Genomic DNA, 24,531 nt, shown 5'->3' on the forward strand with positions numbered 1-24,531 from the left:
GGAGCCAGGAGGAGGAGTGGAGGCGGAGACTGTGAGTGAGCCAGGCAGAGCAGCGAAGGTGGAGGGTGTGAGTGAGCCAGGCGGAGCAGCAGAGGCGGCGAGGGGAGGACCCTCCTCCTCCTCCTCCTCACTACTGCTCACAGTTTCAGCAATTTCCTTCACTTCTTTTTGCTTATCAGTTTCCTTCCTCATCTTATCATGGACATATTTGTAGTACAGCAACTTTACATTCGCTATGATTTCTTGGTCTAGTGGCTTTATTTTGGAGGCTGTATTTGGTGGTAGAAACACAACCTCAACGCTAGGGTGACGTCCTACTAGAAATCGTGCATGACTGGGGGCATTGTCTAGAAAGAGCACCACTTTGAAGGCTACATTCTTCTTCCTGCAGTATTCTTTGGCATCCTTAACAAAACAATCATCAAACCACTTCTTTGATAACTCCGTGGACATGTAGCCTATATTTGTCTTTTCCCAGTAGACATTCAGTTTGGACATATCACATCCCTTGTAAGCTCTTGGTCTTTTATATTTGTAGATCACCAGAGGCTTCATGAGGCAGTCACCTGAAACATTACAGGTTAGGAGGACACTAAAGCGATCCTTTGCCATTTTCACACCTTTTGCCTGTTTTTCTTTCTTAGAGATAAATGTTGCTTTAGGGGATTTTTTCCAAAACAACCCGGTCTCGTCACAATTAAAAATCTGATCCAGGGTATAACCTCCCTCTTGAATGATTTGATTGGCAATTTCAGGGAAGGAATCTGCATACTTTGTGCCACTTCTAATCTTAAACTTATGCAGCCACCCTACTGAGGAATTGAAAGGAGGGGGAGATTTAATGTTTTTCTTTCGAGCTACAGTAGCGTACAATACCCTTGCTTGATCTCGTATTTGAGGGCCGCTAACACTTGCACTGTCTTTCATTCTACAAGCTAACCATTTCACAAGAAAATGCTCTGTTATCACTATCAACCTGTTTCTATCACTTTTATCATTCATAGCTCGCCTCGCATTTCCATCACTACCGAAATATTTCTTAGCCAGCGCAATACTCTTCTTGGTCTCCTCAAAGTTCCTCTTAATATTTCGCTCTGTAGACTCAGGACAGTTTAATTTCCTCACAATATCAATGTTTCGTGCACCACTTTCAATGAACTCAACAATATGTTCTTTATCCTTGACCGAGTAGGCACACTTCTTGTGGCTTTGTCTCTTAGCTTTGGGGTCTTTTTTCTCATTCACTTTAAAAGTTCCCGGGCATTCAGGCAGCAAATCACTCCCTCCACCACCTCCCTTAGCCCCCACAGGCAAAAACGCGGAAGCCATTGTTGATCACCGACCCTAGCAACCACTGGTTATAGAGGGAAAAATCTCACACGTGGATGCAGCGCTGTATTCCATGGAGCGTGTGTGAGAGTGACTCGGGAGTGAGGCGGAGCGGACAACATGGCGGCAAACAAACGGTATCATTGATGCTCTCGGACGCGTCCCACGAAATCTCCGTTATTCAAGAGAATCCAGACGTTATTATTGAAAATGGGTATCTACCTGTATTGTAACTTAACGTTAATGTCGAAAACGTTTTTGTGGAAGTCGTTATTGGCGAGAGTCTACTGTACAATGGCAGCAGTATATGAACTAAGCACACATATCACCCAAGCTGGCATGTGGGGATGCATTGGAACATGATACAATCTCTTGGAACTCCCAGAAAATTTGTTTTCATGCCCAGAACAGAGAGGTTTGCAGAAATTTTTTTTTAATTTTTATTGGAATATTTCTGGAAAATCCTCATGATTTCATCCTTGGAAACTCATCCCCATGCCCGGAATGGAGAGGTTTTCCTGGAATTTTTCCAGTTCAGAATCAATTCTGGCTATTGGAGAATTTCGTGGCCCAGAGATTCAGGCTAACAGGGAGATTACTTAGCTATTGCATTTAGGTATTGGTGATCACTTTCTAAAAATTTTGGGAAGATTTTACTGTTGGATACCCTTCAGTGGGAGTTCCTGGAGGGAATAAACATCAGAGATAGTCATGTATAATGAGTTAAGATTGTTCCTGACATTATTGCTTTTTGTGCCTAATCTTACTAGTGGTCTTAAAGGTATCATCCATGTAGTTAGGTGAATTTACCAGTGAAAATTATTAACTTAAACAGATAAGTACTGAAAGTTCTCTATACATAATGTCCAAATTCATGCTGAAATTTCTTTCCAGATTTGCTATGGGAGAGGCAGAAAGAAACACACTTTTTGATCACTTGACAGCAGCACTAGAGGGAGTCAGAGCTACAGATATACGATCTCCCATACTACTACAGCCAGTTAGTATCTAATAGAATAACATGTACAAACTTGGTTTTAACCCTTAAAGAGCAGGTATATATATAGTTATGTGCGTTGTTCACCCAGGACGAGGTATATTTTGCCACGTAGAGAATGGAGCAAATTGCATAAGATAATGTTGTTCAAATATATGTAGAATGTACCCTAATTGAGATATTATTATTATTATTATTATTATTTTTGCACCATGAGAAAGCTGAATCTTTTTTCTACAAATTTATATTTACTCAATAAATATGAGAAATAAGAATTTCTTGGAATATCTTGAAGTTGAACTGGTAGTAAATGTTTTTCCAACTCTGAAACAAGCTGCCAGCACCATCGTAGTAACTAGACAACAACACAGCCACGAGCGTATCCAAACAATGGCACAAAGAACCTAAACATCATATGAAGTCCGCTGCCCTTTACAGGTTTTCCTTTCAAACATCATATGAGGTGCCCCGTATCGTATAGGTTATTCATGCCAAAATTTGAAACCGAGAAAACGCGTTTAAAGTTTTTCCAAATTCAAAGATGCATAACTTTGCTGTTTCTTTGAGATACAAGATTCATTTTTGATGCATTTTGAAGCTAAATGACTGTACTTGCAGATGGTAGGTAGCGCGTCATGAAGTACAGTGGTCCCTCGATTAACGAATTGTCCAATTAACAAAATTTCGGTCAACGAATTAACTCCCATAAGGATTTTCAATTCCATTAACGAATAAAACTTCAATTAACGAAAGCCTTTACTTGTGATGTGGATGGAAGATCAGATACAAAAGTGTGTGCCCTTAAGCCTTCTAACCCTACAGGCTAAGGCAAGAAGCCTTTTCGAAAGCCTGAAGGGGCAGGCAGGAGATGATTGCGACCAAAACTTCACAGCAAGTCATGGGTGGTTCCAAAGGTTTAAGAACCACTACAGTTTGCATAGTGTAAAGGTGAGTGGAGAGGCAGCAAGTGCCGATGTGGGTGCTGCCGAAGCTTTTAAGGAGGAGCTAGATCGTGTCATCGTGAAGGGAAATTATTTGCTTGAGCAAATATTTAATGTGGGTGAAACTGGCTTATTATGGAAGTGCATGCCAGAATGGACATACATCCACAAAAAGGCGAAAACAATGCCGGGATTCAAGGCATTCAAGGACCGAATCACACTTCTGTTGGGGGGGATGTAGCTGGTTTCAAGATAAAGCCCTTCATGATATATCATTCAGAGAACCCAAGGGCTTTTAAACATGTCAGCAAGCACACACTGCCGGTGTTTTATCGCAGTAATAAGAAAGCATGGATGACCCTAGTACTGTTTGAGGATTAGTTTCTGACTTGTTTCATTCCACGAGCCAAAGAGTATTGTCTGCAACAAGGGATTGCATTCAAGATTTTGTTAATTTTGGATAATGCTCCGGGACACCTACCACACCTGGACGACCTGCACCCTGATGTTAAGGTAGTCTACATTCCACCTATCACTACCTGTATCATTCAACCCATGGATCAAGGTGCTATTGCTGCTTTTAAAGCGAATTATTTATGTACGACCTTCACTCAGGATGTTCCTGCTACTGAAGGTGAGAAAACGCTCAGAGAGTTTTGGAAGGACTACAACATTTTGAAATGTATAAAGAACATAGCTGCAGCATGGGATGAGGTTATAGGTCAGTGCATGAATGGAATATGGAAGAAAGTCCTGAAAAGATATGTGAACAATTTCAGAGGATTTAATGAAGATGAAGTAATTTCTGCGATTAGTAATAAGGTAGTGGAGTTCAGTAAACAGCTGGAGTTAGAAATTGATAATGAAGATGTTGAGCAGTTGGTTGAAAGTGTAGCAGAAGAGCTACGTAAATAGGATCTTATTGAACTGGATGCACAAAAAATTGCAGAGGAAGAAGAGAGTAAAAATGTAGAAGAACCTGCACCCCCAAAAAATTTTCAGTGAAACAAATGGCACAGGCATTTGCTACAATTAATAAGGGGATGCAAATGTTTGACGGAATAGATCAAAATGTTGAGCATTTTGCTAAAGTTAACAGAATGATCCAAGATGCACTTGCTTGTACAGGGAGATTTACAATGAAAATAAAAGGCAAACTGTGCAGTCTAAATTGGACATATATTTTGAGAAGTCCCCCATTGCTGTCTCCTCACGCCTCACCAGTGCTGCCTCTTCACTCCCTAAAGATGATCCAATACCTTCAACAAGCAAGTTTCCCCTGTTTGTTAACCTGTCTGAAAAAAGCGACATTGATGACCCACCCATCCCTGTTGTTAAGTTTTAAAGGCAAGAAAGTGGTTTTCTTACCGTAGAACTTGTATAATATGGACACGAAGTAGTACCTTAAGCTGTGTATTCTTATATTACTCTATTAATTATGTATAGTAAAGTATTACAGAACATGTATTAATCCTATGTAATATTTCCATTTATTATGCACCATGTTATGTATGTGAATTGTCATATTTACATATTATGTATTCAGCTTGTGAATGCTGGCATCTGTACATGCCAGTGCGGAGTGATACAGAGAGTGGAGATCGCTAGTCCCTATGGTGTGGAAGTCCACTGTCTATTGTTCCTCTGTATATCTCCCGTACAAGAATAAGAACCTATTTTCAAGATAACAAGTGTTTGCGTATACCCTCCGTAGTGTAGAACATTTTGGGCGTATCAAAGACAAACATAGATGGCGCAGTGATATTTCTCAGTGAGATTCAGAGTGAACTTAGCCTTCCCGCCAGACTGTGTTAATGGCGTCTCGTCTTCAGCTTCGCCAAGGATTTACAGCCAGACTACAAGCCTCAGGACTTACAGTGTTGTGAAGTGCTATGCTGTGTACAGTGCTGTGCCGTGAAGTGAAGTGTTCTGTGAAGTGCTGTGTTGTGTATTTTAATCAGAATTGTCTGTGCAAACTGCAGTCAGATGACTGAGGGAGCGGCCCAGCAGTACGTCCCCTCCCGCCTACGGTCATTGGGTAACTGAGCAGCGCGCATTAAGACAACTTCGGTTCGGTTGCGACTTGCGCCCAGCTGCCTCTACGTCTGGCAGCGCGCCAAGCCTCCCGGCAACGAGCCATACACACACACACGCACTCACAGGGCCACTTTATATTAACTTCTTGTGTATTACTTTAGACTTCTGTAATTCTGTGCATAGATTACGAGGGGTTGACCCGGTCTCTTGCACAGATAAAGTACAGAAGCTGTCAGCATGTCTCACAGGGATCAAAATGATACCCTGGACGATGGGTTTATGAGTTTAAGTTTGGGAGACCTCTCCCCACCCACACTCAGGCCCCACGCTCCCCACAGTGACAACGCCCAATCACCCACAGAATCTCCTCGTTCGTCGCGAGCAAGCTCTCCTGCGGTGCCTGCGTCCAAAGATCTCCTTCAACTGATTAAGTGGATGGAAACTTCTCGACAGCAGGACTATGTTGCAAGGAGAGAAGAGGAAGAAATTCGGTACAGAGAGTCTGAAAGACGACGCCACGAAAATGAACAAAGACGCAGAGAACTAGAAGATATACGTAGAAGTGAGGATGACCTGAGAAGAAGAGAGGACCAAGCCAGATTTGAAGCCTTGATTTCCCTGTTAGCCTCCCCACAACGATCTACTCTGCAAGATTCTTCTGCTACTACTAATGCTGATACGACTAGAGGTACTGGTACCTCATTTCCCAGAGTCGGTTCAACAATTCCTCAAAAGGCTGCAGCACAAACGCCTCCCTCTCTGAAGTCTGACGCTTCTTATCAGATATTTCGGGAATGGCGTCGACTTTGGCAAGACCATGCAACAATGGTTGACCTGTCAAGTTTACCACAGCCTAAACAGATGATACAGCTTCATATGTGCTTGTTCTTAGAGACACAACGTACTCTTGAGCACACACTTCAAGTGCCTCCTACGACAACTCTGACTGTAGAGGCCGTGCTGGACAAGTTACAGGAACATGTTAAGGGACAGCGCAACGAAGCACTTAGAAGAAGAGAACTCCTCCAATGTAAGCAGCTTGATGGAGAATCTTTTGATGCATTTTTTGTAAGACTGAAAAGATGTTCAGAGGAAGTTGATGTTTGTCCTGGAAATTCTCAAGTCTGTGAAGAGACACAACTCAAGACAATTATTTTAACGGGTATTCGAGATGAGGAGCTAGTTCAGCGTCTCATTTCACTTGACCCCACTTCCTCCCTTCAAGATGTAGTTACAAAATGTCGAGCGTACGAGGCCGCCAGGTGTGCGACTTCAGCTTTACGTTCACAACCTGACCAGGTGAGGGCGGTGTCTTCCTACAGAAAGGGTAAGAAGCAGCAAGGTAACCCCACCCCTCACCCTCCAGCTACACCTTCAGCAGCAGCTTTGTGTAACAGCTGCGCGAGACAGCATGATGCCTCCCAGTGCCCAGCTGCTCAAAGCGTGTGCAGAAGTTGCGACCGCCAGGGTCACTGGGCTTACACAGTCAAGTGCCCTGCTAGCAAAGTTCAGTGCAGACTTTGTGGTCGTGTGGGCCATTATGACAAATGTTGTCGTAAGAAGACACAGAGAGGACACCACCAAGGATCCAAGAAGTCATCCTCAGGTAGTGCTGGCACGCCCCCTCCTTCTGGCAAGCATCAAGACGCTGTGCCCAGTCGTTCCTGCCGTCGTGTACATTGTTCCACAGACACGACGCCCCAGCACATCAGTGTCGTCATTTCTTACGGTAACTTGTCATCCAGTCTTCAGATGTTACCTGACACCGGTGCTGACGTCTCAGTAATTGGTCCACAACACTTAGCAAGTTTGGGAATACCCCGGAGCAACCTACAGCCCCCTCCTCAGACAACGAAATTGACAGCTGATGGTTCCAAGATGGCTCCAGCTTTGGGATCTTTCTGCGCTACTCTTACCTTTGGTAAGCAGTCTTGCTCAGCCCGGATTGATGTTCATGATGGGATCCCAACTCCGCTTTTATCATATGGCCCTTGTCAAGAGTTTGCCATTATTTCCAAGGAATTCCCCAAACCTATTTTAAAGGTCACCCATGTCAACAGGTTGAAGGAACTCCTTATCTCTACTGACACGTCCCCTTCTGATGCAAGAGCTTACCTTCTCAAGGAGTTTGCTGACGTGTTGGTTAAGAAGAAATCTTTAGGATCCACACCACTCAAGCCAATGGTGGGTCCACCTATGAAGATTCATCTTAAGGATGGTGCCACACCTTTTGCCATCCACACCCCTCGTTTGATTCCTCACGCCTACAAAGAGCTAATTAGACAAGAGCTTGACTCCATGGTTGCTCAGGGAATCATGAAGCCGGCCGGAGACGAACCTTCACCTTGGTGCCACCCTCTCGTCCCCGTCGCCAAACCTCGTGGTGGAGTACGGATCACCACCGATCTATCAAAACTTAACCAGCAAGTTTCCCGTCCAGCCCACCCTTCACCCACACCCTTCGCAGCTGTTCGAAATGTGGACCCGAAGGCGAAGTTTTTTACAACGATGGACGCCTTGTGTGGTTATTGGCAGATCGAGTTGGCCGAAGAAGACCAGCATTTGACTACATTCTTCACACCATATGGAAGATGTCAGTATTGCAGAGGCCCCATGGGATTTGCCGCTACGGGCGATGCATTCTGTCAACGTGGTGACGCGGCCCTTCAAGGAGTCACGAATTGTGTCAAGGTGGTTGATGACATTTTACTCCATGACGAAGACTACTGTACCCACCTCTCCCGAATATATGAAGTTCTCACCAGATGTCGAAAGTACGGGATTACCCTCAACGCTGACAAGTTTGTAGTCGCTGCACCATCAGTGAACTTCTGTGGGTACACTCTCTCAGCATCAGGTATCGCAGCTGACCCAGAGAAATTAAGTGGAATCAGGGATTTTCCAACCCCTGCCAACCTGACAGACCTCCGTTCTTTTTTGGGTCTGGTCAATCAGCTGGCTGAATTTTCACCTGACATCTCCGCCGCAGCCCAGCTGTTACTACCCCTGCTGAGCCCCAGGAGGACATTCCTGTGGACCCCAGATCATCAAGAGGACTTCCAGCGAGTCAAGCAGGCCCTCTTAAATCCACCTGTCCTCGCCTGTTACGACCCAGCCCTACCCACCGTCCTCCAGACTGACGCCTCCAGACTCTACGGCGTTGGTTACGCCCTTCTGCAGGACCATGGCGATGGACAACTCCGCTTAATTCAGTGTGGATCCCGGTTCCTGACGGACGCCGAGACCCGATATGACACGATTGAGCTGGAGATGTTGGCTGTGGTCTGGGCGATGGCGAAGTGCCGCTTCTACCTGATAGGACTTCAGCACTTCACCCTCTTCACGGATCATCGCCCTCTTGTACCTATTAATTATCAATCACTACTCTTTGGATGCAGTAGAGAACCCTCGCCTTCAACGTTTGAAAGAGAAGCTCTCGCCTTATCTCTTCACGGCTGTGTGGCGTGCGGGTAAGCTGCTGTGCATCCCGGATGCTCTGTCCCGTGCCCCTGTCAGTCGCCCCACCCCAGAGGACGAGATGTTGTGTTCTACAGCTGCCGCATCCCTCAAGTCAGTAATCTCATTGAAGGCCGTCTTCACATCAGAAGAGTCTACAGCACCGGATGCAGACAAGACCCTTGAAGATCTCCGCACCGCAGCCCGGGCCGACCCTTCCTACATCCGGCTCGTCGACTGTGTGTCCCAGGGATTTCCATCTAACCGATACGACCTTCATGAATCGCTACTCCCGTACTGGAAGATACGCGAGGACCTCTATTGTGACGGAGACCTCGTCTTGTATGGTCCACGAGTAGTCATTCCTGCTGCCCTACGCCACCGTACCTTGACCCGCCTTCACGACAGCCATCGAGGAGTGGAGGCCACCAAGCGACGGGCGAAGCAGACTGTATTTTGGCCCGGAATCGACGCGGACATTGCAAGTACCGTCCGTGCCTGTGAGCCGTGCCAGATTCTGCAACCCAGCCAGCAACAGGAACCTTTAATGTGCGACGATAACCCTTCAAGACCCTTCGAGTCTGTGTCGGCCGACTTCTTTACAGTGGCAGGAAAAGTCCTCCCTCGTCATTGCCGACTGATTGTCTGGATGGCCTGTTGTTGTCCCCTGTGGTAGTGATGCAACGGCTACTGCTACCATCCGGAATTTCAGACATTACTTCAGAGAAGTTGGAGTTCCCCTCCGCCTCAGGACTGATGGAGGACCCCAGTTCACCAGCCACGAGTTCCAGGACTTCATGGACCGTTGGGGAGTCCGTCATGTTGTGACCTCGCCCCACTACCCCCAGGCGAATGGACACGCTGAAGCCGCAGTCAAGACTGTTAAACACCTGATCCTTAAGGTGTCACCCTCAGGAAATATCGACTGCGAGGATTTCGATCGAGGTTTGTTAGAGTTACGCAACACCCCGAACTTCACCGGACGCTCCCCAGCCCAGGTTCTATATGGACATCATCTCAGGTCTTGTGTTCCTGCCCACCCGAAGTCTTTTTCTCAAGAATGGCAAGCCAAGACTGAAGAATGTGACCCCCGTGCAGCAGAACGAGCCACAGATGTCGCTGCTCGGTACGACTGTCATGCCCGCCCCCTTCTCAGGTTGAGTATTGGCCAGCAGGTCAGGATTCAAGATCCGGTATCTCACCGCTGGGACAAGGTTGGGGTTGTCATGGGTATTGGCCGGTCCAGGGACTACCAAGTGCGTCTTCCTAGTGGTAGAGTATGGTGAAGGAACCGTCGTTTCCTTCGACCTATGGAGCTGCCTAGTGTTGACCCTTCCCTAGTTGAGTCCCCTAATGTTGATGTCTTTACAGTAAATCCATCCCCACCTTGTGTTTCTGCCCCGGTACTCCGCAGGTCTGAGCGACTCAGAAACAAAAGTTCCGCTCAAGATGAAACTATGAGCGTATAGGGGGGAGGGAGGTGTATAATATGGACACGAAGTAGTACCTTAAGCTGTGTATTATGTATAGTAAAGTATTACAGAACATGTATTAATCCTGTGTAATATTTCCATTTATTATGCACCATGTGATGTATATGAATTATCATATTTACATATTATGTATTCAGCTTGTGAATGCTGGCATCTGTACATGCCAGCGCGGAGTGATACAGAGAGTGGAGATCGCTAGTCCTTATGGTGTGGAAGCCCACTGTCTATTGTTCCTCTGTATATCTCCCGTACAAGAATACGAACCTATTTTCAAGATAACAAGTGTTTGCGTATACCCTCCGTAGTGTAGAACATTTTGGGGGTATCAAAGACAAACATAGAGAACTCAGTTACCTTCACACTGGTTACTCACCCAGGAGATTATAGTGTATCACTACGTAGAATTTCACTCTGCTTCCGGCATTCAGTGTGTTGTGTACTTGATAAATGATGATTTAATGAATTCCATTAACTTCCAACATCCATCTAAGTTATTGGCTATACTTGTCATAACCAATCAGTCATTACCTTTGATAATAATAATAATAGAGGGGTCACAGATACGGGCAGATAATTGCACTTACGTTTATTTGGCACAATTCCATACACTGGACTTATAATTTGCATGGATAGGTCAGTCACTCACATTCACGCCACAGTACCGTAATTTATAAGGGAGAGTTTGTCAACCTGGAGAATTAATCGTTTAGATCTATTAGGCCGGCCTGGAGTGCTCTTGTAGCAACCAGGCCCTCACCATTGATCACTTCCTTTACAGGATGTGTTAACTTGTCGCTGGACTTATCAACAATCTCGGGGATTTGCACACACAAACTCGTAGCACTGGTAGGACTGTATGGCCCCTGTTCTAAATCCACGGAGCAGGAGGTCTTCTATAACCGAAGGTCTAAAGCCTACTGGCTAAAATGTGGTTTTGAGGCGTGAGATAACCCCTATCAGCTGGCCGGGTACCTTATCTCTACCTAAACAAACATTTGGGATAGGTTGTGCGGGAGGCCCAGCGCAACCCGTGACACCTGTCTCCTCCTCTGTTTCATCCAGTTAATGTAGTCTCCATGTATAATTAAAAATTGTGGGGGCCCGTGTGCATTCAGCTGACTTCATTAAAGGTAAGTGCACAGTAACACCGCATTCATTCTTCATTATTGATTATTTTTACTGTACTGTATTTCATTTTAGATTTTATATGTATTATTTTTTGCATTTTCGACTTATGACCTGGATTTGGGTTCCTAACCCCATCGTAAGTTGAGGAGCAGCTATATATACAGTAAAGCCTCGAATAACGACGTTAATGTGTCCTCCAATATTGCAGTGTAAGGTAAATCGTCTAATCTCGAATCATTAATTACCATTAAAATAAAGCAATAATAATGAGATGCGTTCCCAAGTGTGACCTTTTCATATCTTTTGTGTGGCTTTTTACCCTCATTTCCCCCCAAAACAATACAATTAATGAAAATTGCAAACTATATTCTTTAAATAATGTTTCTGAATGCACCTTATACAATATAAATGAATAATAATATGGTCACACAAGAGGAGATGGGACGCCATTGTTTTCGTTTGTGTTTACAGCCGGAAGTCTGGGACAATAGTTCTACATGAGAAAATGAAGAAAAGAAGACCCTGGTTGTAGCTGCATTAAAATTAATGTAAAAAAATTAATATATATATGTTTTAAGTAACATAATTTAATGTTAATAAATGGAACAATAGAAGTAGCTAACCACTTATGGCAAAGAAAAAAAATAGATGGATCGGTAACGCCAACATACCGTATACATGCTCATTTTAGGATTCCGCGTCATTTGTCTTTTAAGAAATGTACTAAAGATTCATTATTGTTTAATACTGAATATGTATTTGATTGAATTAATCTTTATATATGCGTAATGTACAATACAATTCATTAATAATACGTAGAATATTAAGACACACAAGAGGATAAGAAACGGCATTGTTGTCAGTGTTTACACCCATAATGTCAGTTATCCACCTGAAACTGAAGAAAATAAGACCCTGGTTGTTGTTTTAGTAAAACTAATGTAAAAAACTTAGTTTTATAATGAAGAGGAGAACCAGGGTAAACACAAACATCTTGAAGTAGGGCTACAAGTTGAGAAAGCTACAGTGTGATCTTCTGTTTCTGGATTCATGCTCTTCACAGAACCTGATCCCCAATTTCTTGAAATTTAAACTCAGTAACCATAATCTGCAGCATTCCAAGTCCTACAGAAATTGCCAGAGACATCTACTTAGCAGTGAAATAAGGACAAAGAAACATAATATTAACCTTACCCGTGACAAGCACGTTAAACTATCTCGGGAATTAAAATCTCAAGTGTCTTATTTAGATTGCAACCATTTGCAGAATTTAGTAAATACTACAAATTATAAACTGACTTCTAGAATTGAACTCGTCCAGTACCACAAACTTAGAAAACTAGGTTATGTTCACGACGGTAATGTTTCCCCTAATAAGGTGATTTTCAACTACTCAGATTTGACCCTCTCTCAAGTAGAACAACAAGCTTTATCTGAAGGTCTGAAATATGCTTTTAATCCCCGCAAATTAAACTTTTTTTAACCATTTCCTTGGTTTTGAGAGTCTTTTTAAGAAACTGTCTCCTCTCAGTTTATATGATCCAGTATCAAAAGGTTTGCATTATTTCATTAACTCTTTCCGCCACTTAGCGTTTTGGTCCTATTATTCATACAACTCGTTCAGCACCAAACAAGCTCTTTCTAAGGAAGAAGTTCTCGCACTTAAAAATTTGGCATCCAGCTACAATATTATCATCACTAAACCAGATAAGGGTAATGGTGTTGTTATACTCAATAAAACGTCCTACGTTGAGAAAATGATGAATATACTTAACAACCGAACTAAATTTGCCCCCATTCTAGACGAGTTATTCAGGGTAATTCTTAAGTATGAGGACAAGATTAACAGATTTCTTCGTAAACTTAGAAAAAATAATGTCATTCACGACTCTGCCTTTTTAAAACTCTTTGTTAGCGGATCTAAACCAGGTATCCTGTATGGTCTACCAAAGGTACACAAGGATGAGTGTCCCTTACACCCTATATTGTCTGCCCTCGGCACCTTCAACTATAATCTGTCTAAATTCCTCGTTCCCATACTGTCACCAATCACCATTAATCAATACTCTGTTAAAGACTCTTTTAGTTTTGTTAAGGAGCTAACTAGCATCTCATTCAACAACTGTGTTATGGCTAGCTTTGATATACAGTCTCTATTTACCAACATCCCTCTTGCCGAAACTATTGACATATGTACAGATGAACTGTTCTCAAATACTGATATAATTGATGGATTCAATGGACCACAATTTAAAGAATTTTTAAAACTGGCTGTAAATGATTGTTTGTTTTTATTTAATAACAAAGCTTATAAACAATGTGATGGTGTTGCTATGGGTTCACCTTTAGGTCCCACGTTGGCCAACGCTTTCCTCTGTCACCACGAGAAGCTTTGGCTTACCGAATGTCCCCCCCAATTTAAGCCTTTGTTCTATCGTCGGTATGTTGATGACACTTTTTTAATTTTCAGATCACTTGATCACGTCCCTATGTTCCTAAATTATTTAAATTCGAAACATGGCAACATCAAATTTACTTATGAATTGGAAAAGGAAAATATTCTTTCATTCCTCGATGTTAATATCCACCGTCTTCATAATAGTTTCAAGACAGCCTTATACAGAAAACCAACTTTCACTGGTTTGAGTTCAAAATTTTCATCTTTTATTCCTCTTAATTACAAACGTAATCTAGTACGTACTCTTACCAACAGAGCCTTCAATATATGTTCTAGCTATTTCCACTTTGATATTGAACTAAAATACATAAATGAACTACTCTTTAACAATGGTTTCCCTAAGAGATTTACAGACACTTAAATTGGCAAAATGCTTAATAGGTTTTTTTAGTTCCACACAGCCTCAAATCCACACTGTCCCTAAATATTCTATCTATTTCACCATCCCGTACACAGGCCCACTCAGTTTCACCCATAGAAATAAACTTAAGAAGCTTTTCAATGAATTCTATCCACAAATTTCTCTTAGACTAATCTTTAAAACCCAGAGTTCAAGAAAGAAATTCTTTAAAATTAAAGACACCATACCCACACACCTGCAATCCTCAGTTGTTTATCAATTTACGTGTGCTAGCTGTAGGGCGGCATTTATAGGTAAAACTAAAAGACATTTGATAACTCTCATCCATGAACACTTGGGCCGTTCCGTTCGAACAGGCCATTTAATAACACAACCACCACATTCAGCTATTCGTAACCATGCCCACCAACATGACCACCCGTTTTCGCCGTCTGATTTCTCAGTTCTTGGCAAGAGCGACTGATACAGACCACCTCATTATGGAGGCATTACACCAGTACAAAGAAAAGCCATCGCTTTGTGATATGGCCTCTAGTGAATTGTTATGTTTTTCACATTAAGGCTCGTCTGAATTAAGGTAATACCCCCCTGTACATTTTATTTCATACTTTTTATTTCCTGACTTTAGCTTTGTATGTAGGTCTCTCGTCATTTTTGTCGGTTTTGAAGTGGATTGCTCTTTTTTAATTTTTTTTTTAAATTTTGAAGTTTTTATTGTATATCACCTGTATTTTTAAACTTTTTCAAAACTTTTTAGGCTCTGATGATGGAAAAAGATTATTTCCGAAACGTTAGCAATTAAAAGAAGCCCTACTTTAAGATGTTTGTGTTTACCCTGGTTCTCCTCTTCATTATAAAACTACGCTTTCCATGTAACAAGTCCATTGCTGAAGTTATAATGTAAAAAATATGTATGTTTTAATTAATGTTATTTAATGTACAGTAGCAGTAACCACTGATATTAAAGAAAAAGTGAGATTGATAGTGAAACCCCAATGTATACGTGCTCACTCAAGAAAACATAGTCATTTATTTTAAGAATATGTGCAAAAGATTCATTATTGTTTATTACTGAATATGTATTTGATTGAATTAATCTTTATACATGCGTAATGAACAATACAGTTCATTAATAATACGTAGAGTATTAAAACACACAAGAGGAGACAAGACGACATTGTTTTCGTGAGTGACGATGGTTCTACATAAGAAACTGAAGAAAATAAGACCCTGGTTGTAGTTGTAGTGAACTTAATTTAAAAAATTTAATACCTTTATGTATGTTTTAAGTAATGTTATTTAATGTTAATAAATGGAATACTAGAAGTAGCTAACCACTAATGGTAAATAAATAAGGCAAGACGATTGTGAACGCCAACTTATGAACAGTAAGTGCGTGCATGTGAAAACATATTGTCATTTCTCTACATATGAATATGAAAGCAACACTTATTTTCTGTTCATATATGTTTTAAATAATATTTATGAATGTAAAACAAAAATTCTACTCACCAATGGTGGTAATGTCTAAAATATAAGTACAGTGGGGTATGCTATAACGAATCTAATTGGTTCTAGAACCTTGTTCGTTATGGCATTCGTTCGTTATAGGATTAATCCATTCCAGGCCCCCAAATACAACCACTTAACACTGAAAAATATAATATTAAATTGTAAAAATTGTAAAAAAGTGCATAAATATGCATCTAAACCCTTGAAATAAAGAATATCATTAATACTTGTAATACAGAAACAATAAATTAGTAAAAAAAAAAAAAAAAAATTATAATGTTCGTTGTACGAGTTTCGTTCGTTATAGCATTATCAATTTTATAGGTAAAACCGTTCTTTATAGGAATATTCGTAGTAGGATCCATTCGTTATAGCATACCCTACTGTACAGCCAATGAATATTGTGTGAGTTTTTACTAAATAGACTTCTTCCTATGGTGGAAAATTTCCTCCCAGAATCTTAATATGGCTTTAAACCATCACATGCACCACTGACATGATCTTTGCTGTCCGCCAGATACAGGAAAATTGTATCGTGACCTTTACATGGTCTTCATCAACCTGACCAAGGCCCTTCGACTCGATCAACAGGGAAGCCCTCTGTTGGAACCTCAGCCGTTTTGGCTGGACACCCAAATTCGTTGTCATTGTGAGGCAACTCGACGATGGCATGAACAACAGTGTCCTGCACAATGGCACCCAGTCTGAGTTTTCCCCATCCAAAAAGGGCAAAACAAGGGTGTGTACTGGCAGCAACTCTCTTTTCCATTTTCTTGGCTGCCTTCCTTACTTGTGCCAGTGCCAATTTAGCCGGTGGGGTGGACATTCAGTACCGGATGAAGGGTCTTTTTAACATAAGACGACTCCAGGGAGGAACAAATATATTGGCAGCTTCTATTACTGAGGTAAATGTACATAAGACTCATATTCTCTTTCAGCCTTCTGCTGGTTCAGCCACATCTCCACCATACCATCCAGCTTAATGGCACTACTTTCTTTAATGTTACCCACTTTCAGTATCTCGGCTCCCACCTGTCCACCACCGTGGACATCAATGAAGAGATTCAACATCAGGTCAGATGTGCATCTCAAGCCTTTGGCAGACTCCATACCCGTGTCTTCAGGTGTAGGGAGCTGAAATTATCCCACCCTGCTATATGGCAGCAAGACATGGGTCACATGCAGGTGGCACCTCAATACACTCGAAAATTTTCACCAACATAGTCTACGTTCCATCCTCCGAGTTCACTGGGAAGACAAGAGCAGTATTCTTGCTGACATCAACTGTAGGAGCATCAAGGCTACCATTATCCATGAACAACTACGTTGGACTGGCCATGTTACCCGCACTGATGACAGTACTGTAGACCGATAAAGCAGCTACTTTACAGTCACCTAACGAATAGTAAATGTAATGCTGGCAGGCAACGGAAAAGGTATAAAGATTGTCTTAAGAAAGACTTGAAAAAGTGCCAAATCGACCCCCTCACCAGGAGACGATTACTCCACACCGTAATGCTTGGAGGAGCACCACACGAGAAGGTGTCAATACTTTCTAGTTAGCCCGACTGCTTACTGAGGTAGACAAGCACCAGTGCCAGAAAGATGCTGCCGCCTCCCCTCTCACACTAGATGTACCCCTCCAGATGTGCAACATCTGTGGACGACCCTGCCGGTCCCGTATCCGCCTGTCAAGTCACCCTAGAGCTCACCAACAAAGGTGACATCTTTAATAACTGATATCATTGTATCATAGCTGGATGATCGTAATGCTCGATTCCAAGTGACAGCAAAGTCGTAGTAGTAGTGTGTGTGTGTGGAGAAAGAGAGAGACTTGCTAGGCTAAACATTAATCTCCCAGGAGCTGCATTGGTCATCCTCTGGTCAACTTGAATTTTGAGGGACAAGTGGGTGATTATTTAGACTCAGGACTCATGAGATCATAGGTGTCTTGGTCCACCCAATTACATGCCAAAATTAGAATGTGGGGCGGTGCTTTTTTTTTTCTCAGTAAAAAAATAACTATACAGGCACTCCTTGACTTACGACTGGATTAGGGACTCAAATCCAGGTCGTAAGTTGAATTGATCGGAAGTCGAAAATGCGAAGATAATACATAGAAAATCTAAAATGGGTCTCTTTTTCTTCTCAGCACCACAAAACTCTCACTTTTAAGCATGCCAGCCATTTTAAAGGGAATTACAAACGAAAATTTTGTCGGTACACAGCGCAATCACTAACGTCGATACTCGAAAATACGTAATTTGAAAAAAAAATTGGTACTACTGGGGCGGTTGTATGTCCGGATGGTCATAAGTCAAGTAGGTCGTAAGTCGAGGAGTAGCTGTAGTCTGGTTTTATCTTTATTTTTAATAGATTTATTGATTACCCTGTACAGGTATATGACTATTTATAAATTATTTGAGTTATTTAGACACTATCTAATCATTGTAGCAGCAGGATATAGAACTGGGTCTCAGGAACAGAACTTATATTTCCCCATAAGTTATTAATATTGATACAATATATGATTGATCATTTATCGATGACTTTTTGAGGTGCCTAACCCCATTGTATGACAGTCATTGCCTGTATATAAATGAAATGTTGCCCTACTCTAAATACAAATATTTTTCAGGTGACGGAAACTTCCCATCCTGTCACTCCTGTGGTGAAGGCTGTGACACTTGAAGGCTTCCAGGTAGCTCTTATTGTACTTGCTGGCATCATTGTCATCATGGGAGTCATTGGAATCTGCTACATCTGTGTGCAATGGAAAAGGTTTGTGTTTGTTATTTGAAGGTGATATTTGTCTGAAATTTATTTAACCTGTCCACAGTATTTTCATTTTTATACCCCAACTGCAACTTCTTAAGGCTATCCCATGTGCAAGCGCCCTGCAGCATCGAGCAACTAAGGCACAGTGCACTACCTATTTTCAAAGCAACCTATTTCCCACCTGCCAGCGTCTTGTCAGTGTAAACATGCCATCTACGCAGAGCAGATGTTTGCTGGTACTTTTAGAAAATAATGCTTTTCAACATGTGGTAACTGCATAGGTACCTGGGTAAAAACTTTCCATATTTCAGAGGAGGATGGAAGTAGGCAAATTTCATCATCTCTACAAGGAACTTCGCCAAAATTCAAAGAAGTTTCATGATTACATCAAAATGTATTTTGATTCGGAACGATGCCTACCCACTCTGTGTATATTTGTTGGAACCCTATCCTAGGAATGCTCTAGACAGAAAAAATAATTTTATATACAGATTGTCACATGCCAGGCATGTTGTGGTGTGTGCATTTGGAATTTGTACAAGTAAATGGAGAATTTTAAATAAAGTTATTGAAACAAAGGTAGATACTTCTGTTGACATTGTAAAGTGTGTTACACTTTTCCATAATATCATCAATGACACAAAGGGTCTGGATGCAACGGCATATGCATTTCAAGAGTGTACAGTTGAGAATAACATAGCAGCTTCTAGAATAAACAATGCTTCTCATTCTTCTGCAAAGAATGTGAGAGAAACATTTTGCAGCTACCTAAATAGTCCACAAGGATCTATTTCTTGGTAAGATCAAGCTGTTAACAGTGGGAAATGAATGTATAGTCTGCTTTAGTTTTGGTGTAGAAAACGAGGACTTGCGCGACTAAGGAAGCGACGATCAAAATATTTGATCGCTGCTTCCAGGTCGCGCGTCTAGTTCCCACTTCCTGGTCACTCGCGAATGCTTCATGCGTCTACATGGGACACATCAAAGAAATACATACAGTAATATCTCCGTAAGCCGGAATCCCTCAAACCCGGAAATCTCCGATAGCCAGAATTGGAATTTATTTGGGAAATCATTACCAAAGCCGGAATTTTCCAAAAATTTCCGGCTTTAGTCACAAATTTTCCGAGGTTGAAAATCAAGAGAAGTTTCTGAAAATGTCTTGAATAAAGATGAAAGTTAAAAATTTTTTTGTTTGGGGGGGGGGGGCGTGATCTTAATCAATGTCAAGTGGAGGTGGGGTAGGGGATTAGTGGTCTCACATTACTGACCTGATGGAATGTCAGTCACCCTTTCTTTGGTGGGGAATTAGTGAGTCTCATGACCTGAAGTTGTCTTGAACAAACACGAAACCTGAAGTATTTTTAGGGAGATTGTGATAATTATAAGTATAAATGAGCAAAGTTTTATCCCTTCAACATTATTTTACATAACATTTTAAAAAGCAGAAAGGTGCGGGTGATTATAGAGTTGGAGTGGAAAGGAGTGATAAAATGCACCTGTGTTGTCCAGCGCTAAGCTCTTCAACAGCTGATCTTTTAATTTGCCTCCATGCAGCCACACAACAAAACCCTCACTGGATGCTTGTTGTTTTAATTCCTGTGTGTGTGTGTGTGTTTTGAGCTTGCCAAGCACATTGTAGGATTTGAAGAAGTTGATGAAGAGTTTGTTTAGGAGTCAGGTGGTGAGGTGACATGCCAAGACACTTACACAGCACACACATTAACAGCACTACTAAACCATTGTCTTATAACAGTTTACATTATAATTTCTATTTTAAAATTAATTGATACATGATAGCTTGACAGGGCTACTTTTGCACTAAGACAACTGATCAAGGAATAAACCTGGGCATATGGAGACTCATTATACATTAGTGATGTCACAAAGCTTTGAAACTGCAGCCACAAATTATCACAACCTGTACTCAATTGCACGTTAATTTCTAAAATTATTATGTATGGTGCAAAATGAGGGAGGTTTATACTCAAAATAATTGCTATCTTACAAGAATTCCAGCAATGTGAGTTATACAGTGGTCCCTCGGTTAACGAACATAATTCGTTCCACAGAGTCGTTCGTTAACCGAATCCATTGTTTCAATTGGATATTGGGTAATTGGTTCCAGCTCACAGAAAAGTACATACAAAGTAAAAAAATGCAGTAAAGTACACTTACTTTGAGGTGTGTATGTAGAAGGTTCCTGGTTGATGATGATGATGGGAATTAGAAGTGGGGGTGGAGGAGAAGGGAGAAGAGAAGGAAGTGGGGATGGAGGAGAAATCACCTTTAAGGGGACCCATGCTTGATGCCGTCATTTCACCAATATAATTTTAAGTTCACTAGGTGTAATACAAGATTATTTTATTTAAATCAACACTGCACTGTGCTATACTGTATATTATCAATATGTTAACTAAATTTCAGAATGACCAATAATTTTAATGTAAAAATGCAAAAATATTCAAGACGCCAACAAAATCGATGTTCACTCCACTGTCAACAAAGCCAAACTGACACCTGGTGGCTGAGTCAAGCGGCTGATGGGCGCACAAAAAACTAGTTCCCTGTACTGCATATATTATCAATATGTTAATTACGGTAAATTTTAAAATGACTAACAATTTTAATTTTAATAAATGCACAAATATTAAAGAGCACAACTTTCTTGATACTTACTCCACTGGAAACGAATGTAAACATAGAACAGATTATAGAATTGGCAGACTAGCCCATCAACTGATCACAACAAAACATGTTTGTCTTAAGGATTTCGTTAATCAAACTTTTGTTCGTTAACCGAATTGAAGATCCTTATGGGAGGTACTTAATTCGTTAACTGACATTTCGTTAATCGAACTGCTCGTTAAGCCGAGGGACCACTGTATTTTCCTAAGTCAAGTCAGTGACATTTTATAAGCAAACAGATGAAACCCCTCTACCTTGAGTACGCATTAATCTTCCCAACTCCTGGCTGTCAACAACCCACCTCTCCCCCTCCTCCCAGCCGGAGGGAGAAGGGTCTAGGGGGGTAAAAGTGACCACGACACCCCCCAAACCACTAATTCCCGTGTGTGTGGTGCAAAATAAGGGATGTTTATACTCAAATTAATTACTATCTTACAAGAATTGCAGCAATGTAAGTTATATTCTTGTAAGTCAAATCATTGACATTTTATAAGCGTTAATTTCTCTCCTCCGTTTGTTGTTGAAGGATCCATTGAGGGGTAACAGTGACCGCACTGCCCCCCTCCCCCAAAGGGTCGTTGCCTCACTGTTTGTCTACTGTACTGACTCATTCATGATACAATATTGTTTATTTGTTTTTCATTAATTAGTACAGATACATTACTGTAATAATCTGTGCTTATTAATACATGTGCCCTTCATATACAATACAGTATAGTACTATGTATATACCTCATAGGTAAAAAATAATGTCATTCAAGACATATTCAGGTCATAAGACCCACTAATCCCCACCCAACACTGGGTGACCTAACGTTGCATCAGATCAGGTTAGTAACGTGACCCAATAATCTCCCACCCAACCTTCATCACAAGTGTTAAGACATGATTAGTTATGTACCTGTAATACAGGCAATTGAGTGAAGTTTGTAGCAGAGATATGACAGATCACCCAAGCGACTAACAAGCTAATCAGTGGTGAAGAAGATAAAAGTAACAGCTGTATTCACACCCGTATCATGTAGAGCTTTTGTTTCTTAAATATACTGTATTAATTTAATCAAACTTTTAGATGGAGTATTCAGGATTATTTTGATAAAAAAATGGTTTGTATAACGGAATTAGAACTGATTTTACTGACTCCGGTATCAACATTTCTTACTTTTTTCTTATAAAAGAATGGTATTCCCATCACTTTATCATATAGAAATATTTTGTTTAAGGATATCCTATTGGTAACATTTGGTAGAGAATTTATGAAGCATCATTATGATATAAAATTCATCTCCCTATCACAGTTAGTCACGCTTGAGTGAGGAAGGAGGGGGGGAATGACCATGCGACCCTACCCTCCAAAAAGGTTCACTTCCGTCAACACACCAACACCACCTACACATCACACACAAGCACACCCTCCAACACACACACACATCCCAACACTACTCATACACCCCCAGCAATTGAATTAAGACACATCCGCGTGTGTGTGACTGCATGGTAGCAAGTTAAATATCAGCTCTTGAGGAGTGCTTGGCAACACTCATTTCCACTACATCTCTCTGTTTCCCCACACCTTTCTGCTTTCTCACTCCATATTTTAAAATGTTATGTAAAGTAATGTCGAAGGGATACAACTTTGCGCATTTATACTTACAGTATATCTGTACTTACCACAATCTCTCTAAAAATATTTTAGGTTTCCTGTTTATTCAAGACGTCTTCAGGGTGAGACCCACTAATCCTCCACCCAAGAAAGGGTAATCTGACATTCCATCAGATCAGTAATATGAGACCACTAATCCCCCACAGCTCTATTGGAGTGGAAAATAACAGTCTTTACTGTAATACACAGCTTCATTCATGCCCGTATCCTTTATATTTTATGTTTTTAAATATATTTCTTTAACTAAACTTTAAGATAAAGTATTCTGTATTATTATAGTAAAAAAATTAAGTTTCTAACTTAATTAGAACTGTATTTATGGATTCCAGTAGTTTAGCTGCAAGGAAAACATCTCCAGCACCCAGAAACGTTCTGGGGAAGTGGGCTAGTGTGCGTCTGGGCAAGAGATCTAGTTTAGACACACGGAAACTTTTTCCAGTAACCAGAAAAGGTTCTGGGGATAAGGAATCTTTCGGGTTTGAGAAAGTTGTCTTGTTACCCAGAAATCTCTCATCCCCGGTAGTGCTCTGCACCAATTGTTCCGGCTAACGGGCATATCACTGTACGTATGTTTGTCCACTACACCAAGGTAGCGCGTTTACTCATGCGGTCACTCGATGCCGCAGGACGCTCGCACATGGGACATAGCCTTAGAATATAACAGGATACCACCACGACAAATTTGGTTTGTGTTCAGTACTTTTCTATAAACTCCATGAATTTATTTTAAGGTGTTTCATAACAAGTCCTTCTTTAAAATTATTGGGCATATTCCTAGCCTAAACCATTCTCAATTGGTGGATTCACCCTTTGCTATGCACTTCTTATGGTAATACAGGTACATCACCGATTATCCGGGAACTGATGGTCCGGCACCTCCTTTAATTGACTGTGTAGGCTGATTCCACAAAAACAATAAATAATATACATAGCACATCACATAATACAATAGCACATATTTTATATATAAAAAATAGCCCTGGGTTAATACCAAGAGTGAACCACACAGTTCAGCCAGCTGGCTCAGATATGTGTAGCTGCTGCACTGTGTTGTGTGTATGCTGTGACTTTACAGCAGGCCCCAGGGGAGGCAGTGCTGTACCATCTCGGCTGGCAATATAGTTACAGAAGCCCACCTTCACACATACATATCCAATTATCCATGCTCATAATTTTTCTTATTTTATAGTTTCATATTATGTTTTCTTCATTTCTAAGCCACATGTAACAATAAACATGGTGGATGGGGTGGCGGGTCGGTGGCACAGTTATAGTACAGTCAACCCTCACTTTATGCGGTCCCACATTCCGCGTTGCCACGTTTACGCGGTGCCCTGCCAGAACCCAGGATGCTCACATTCCGCGGTGGGTGTACCCCTTTACACGGGTGAAGTATAATTTTTTTTAATTTAGCTCATAAAATTCATACAAATTATCCGGCCAGAATATAATTTACATTGCTGGAATTCTTACAATTTGATGATCATTTTGAATATAAACATCATATATTTTGCATTAGACATAAAATTTTTAGATAAAATGTTTAATCTGAGTAAGTATGTTATCTTTTGTGCAAAATATATGACGTTTATATTCAAAATATTCCTGGTCTTACAAGGAATCCAGCAATGTCAATTATATTATCCTAACTTTAGTTTGAGGTATTATTTATTACTATACCTGGTTTTCC

General features: G+C 41.2%; 1 protein-coding gene across 1 annotated transcript in view; it reads left to right on the forward strand.

Annotated features, from left to right (window-relative positions):
• LOC121873111 (cadherin-99C-like) overlaps positions 1-24,531 on the forward strand; it is a 143,295-nt gene that overhangs the window by 94,359 nt on the left and 24,405 nt on the right. Inside the window, exons 26-27 of the mRNA XM_042376423.1 lie at positions 2,224-2,329; positions 18,351-18,493. Coding sequence (XP_042232357.1) covers positions 2,224-2,329; positions 18,351-18,493 — 249 coding nt within the window. The remainder of the gene's footprint in view (positions 1-2,223; positions 2,330-18,350; positions 18,494-24,531) is intronic.

Source organism: Homarus americanus, unplaced genomic scaffold (assembly GCF_018991925.1).
Source record: "Homarus americanus isolate GMGI-L3 unplaced genomic scaffold, GMGI_Hamer_2.0 scaffold32929, whole genome shotgun sequence".
NCBI classification, from domain to species: Eukaryota; Metazoa; Arthropoda; class Malacostraca; order Decapoda; family Nephropidae; genus Homarus; species Homarus americanus.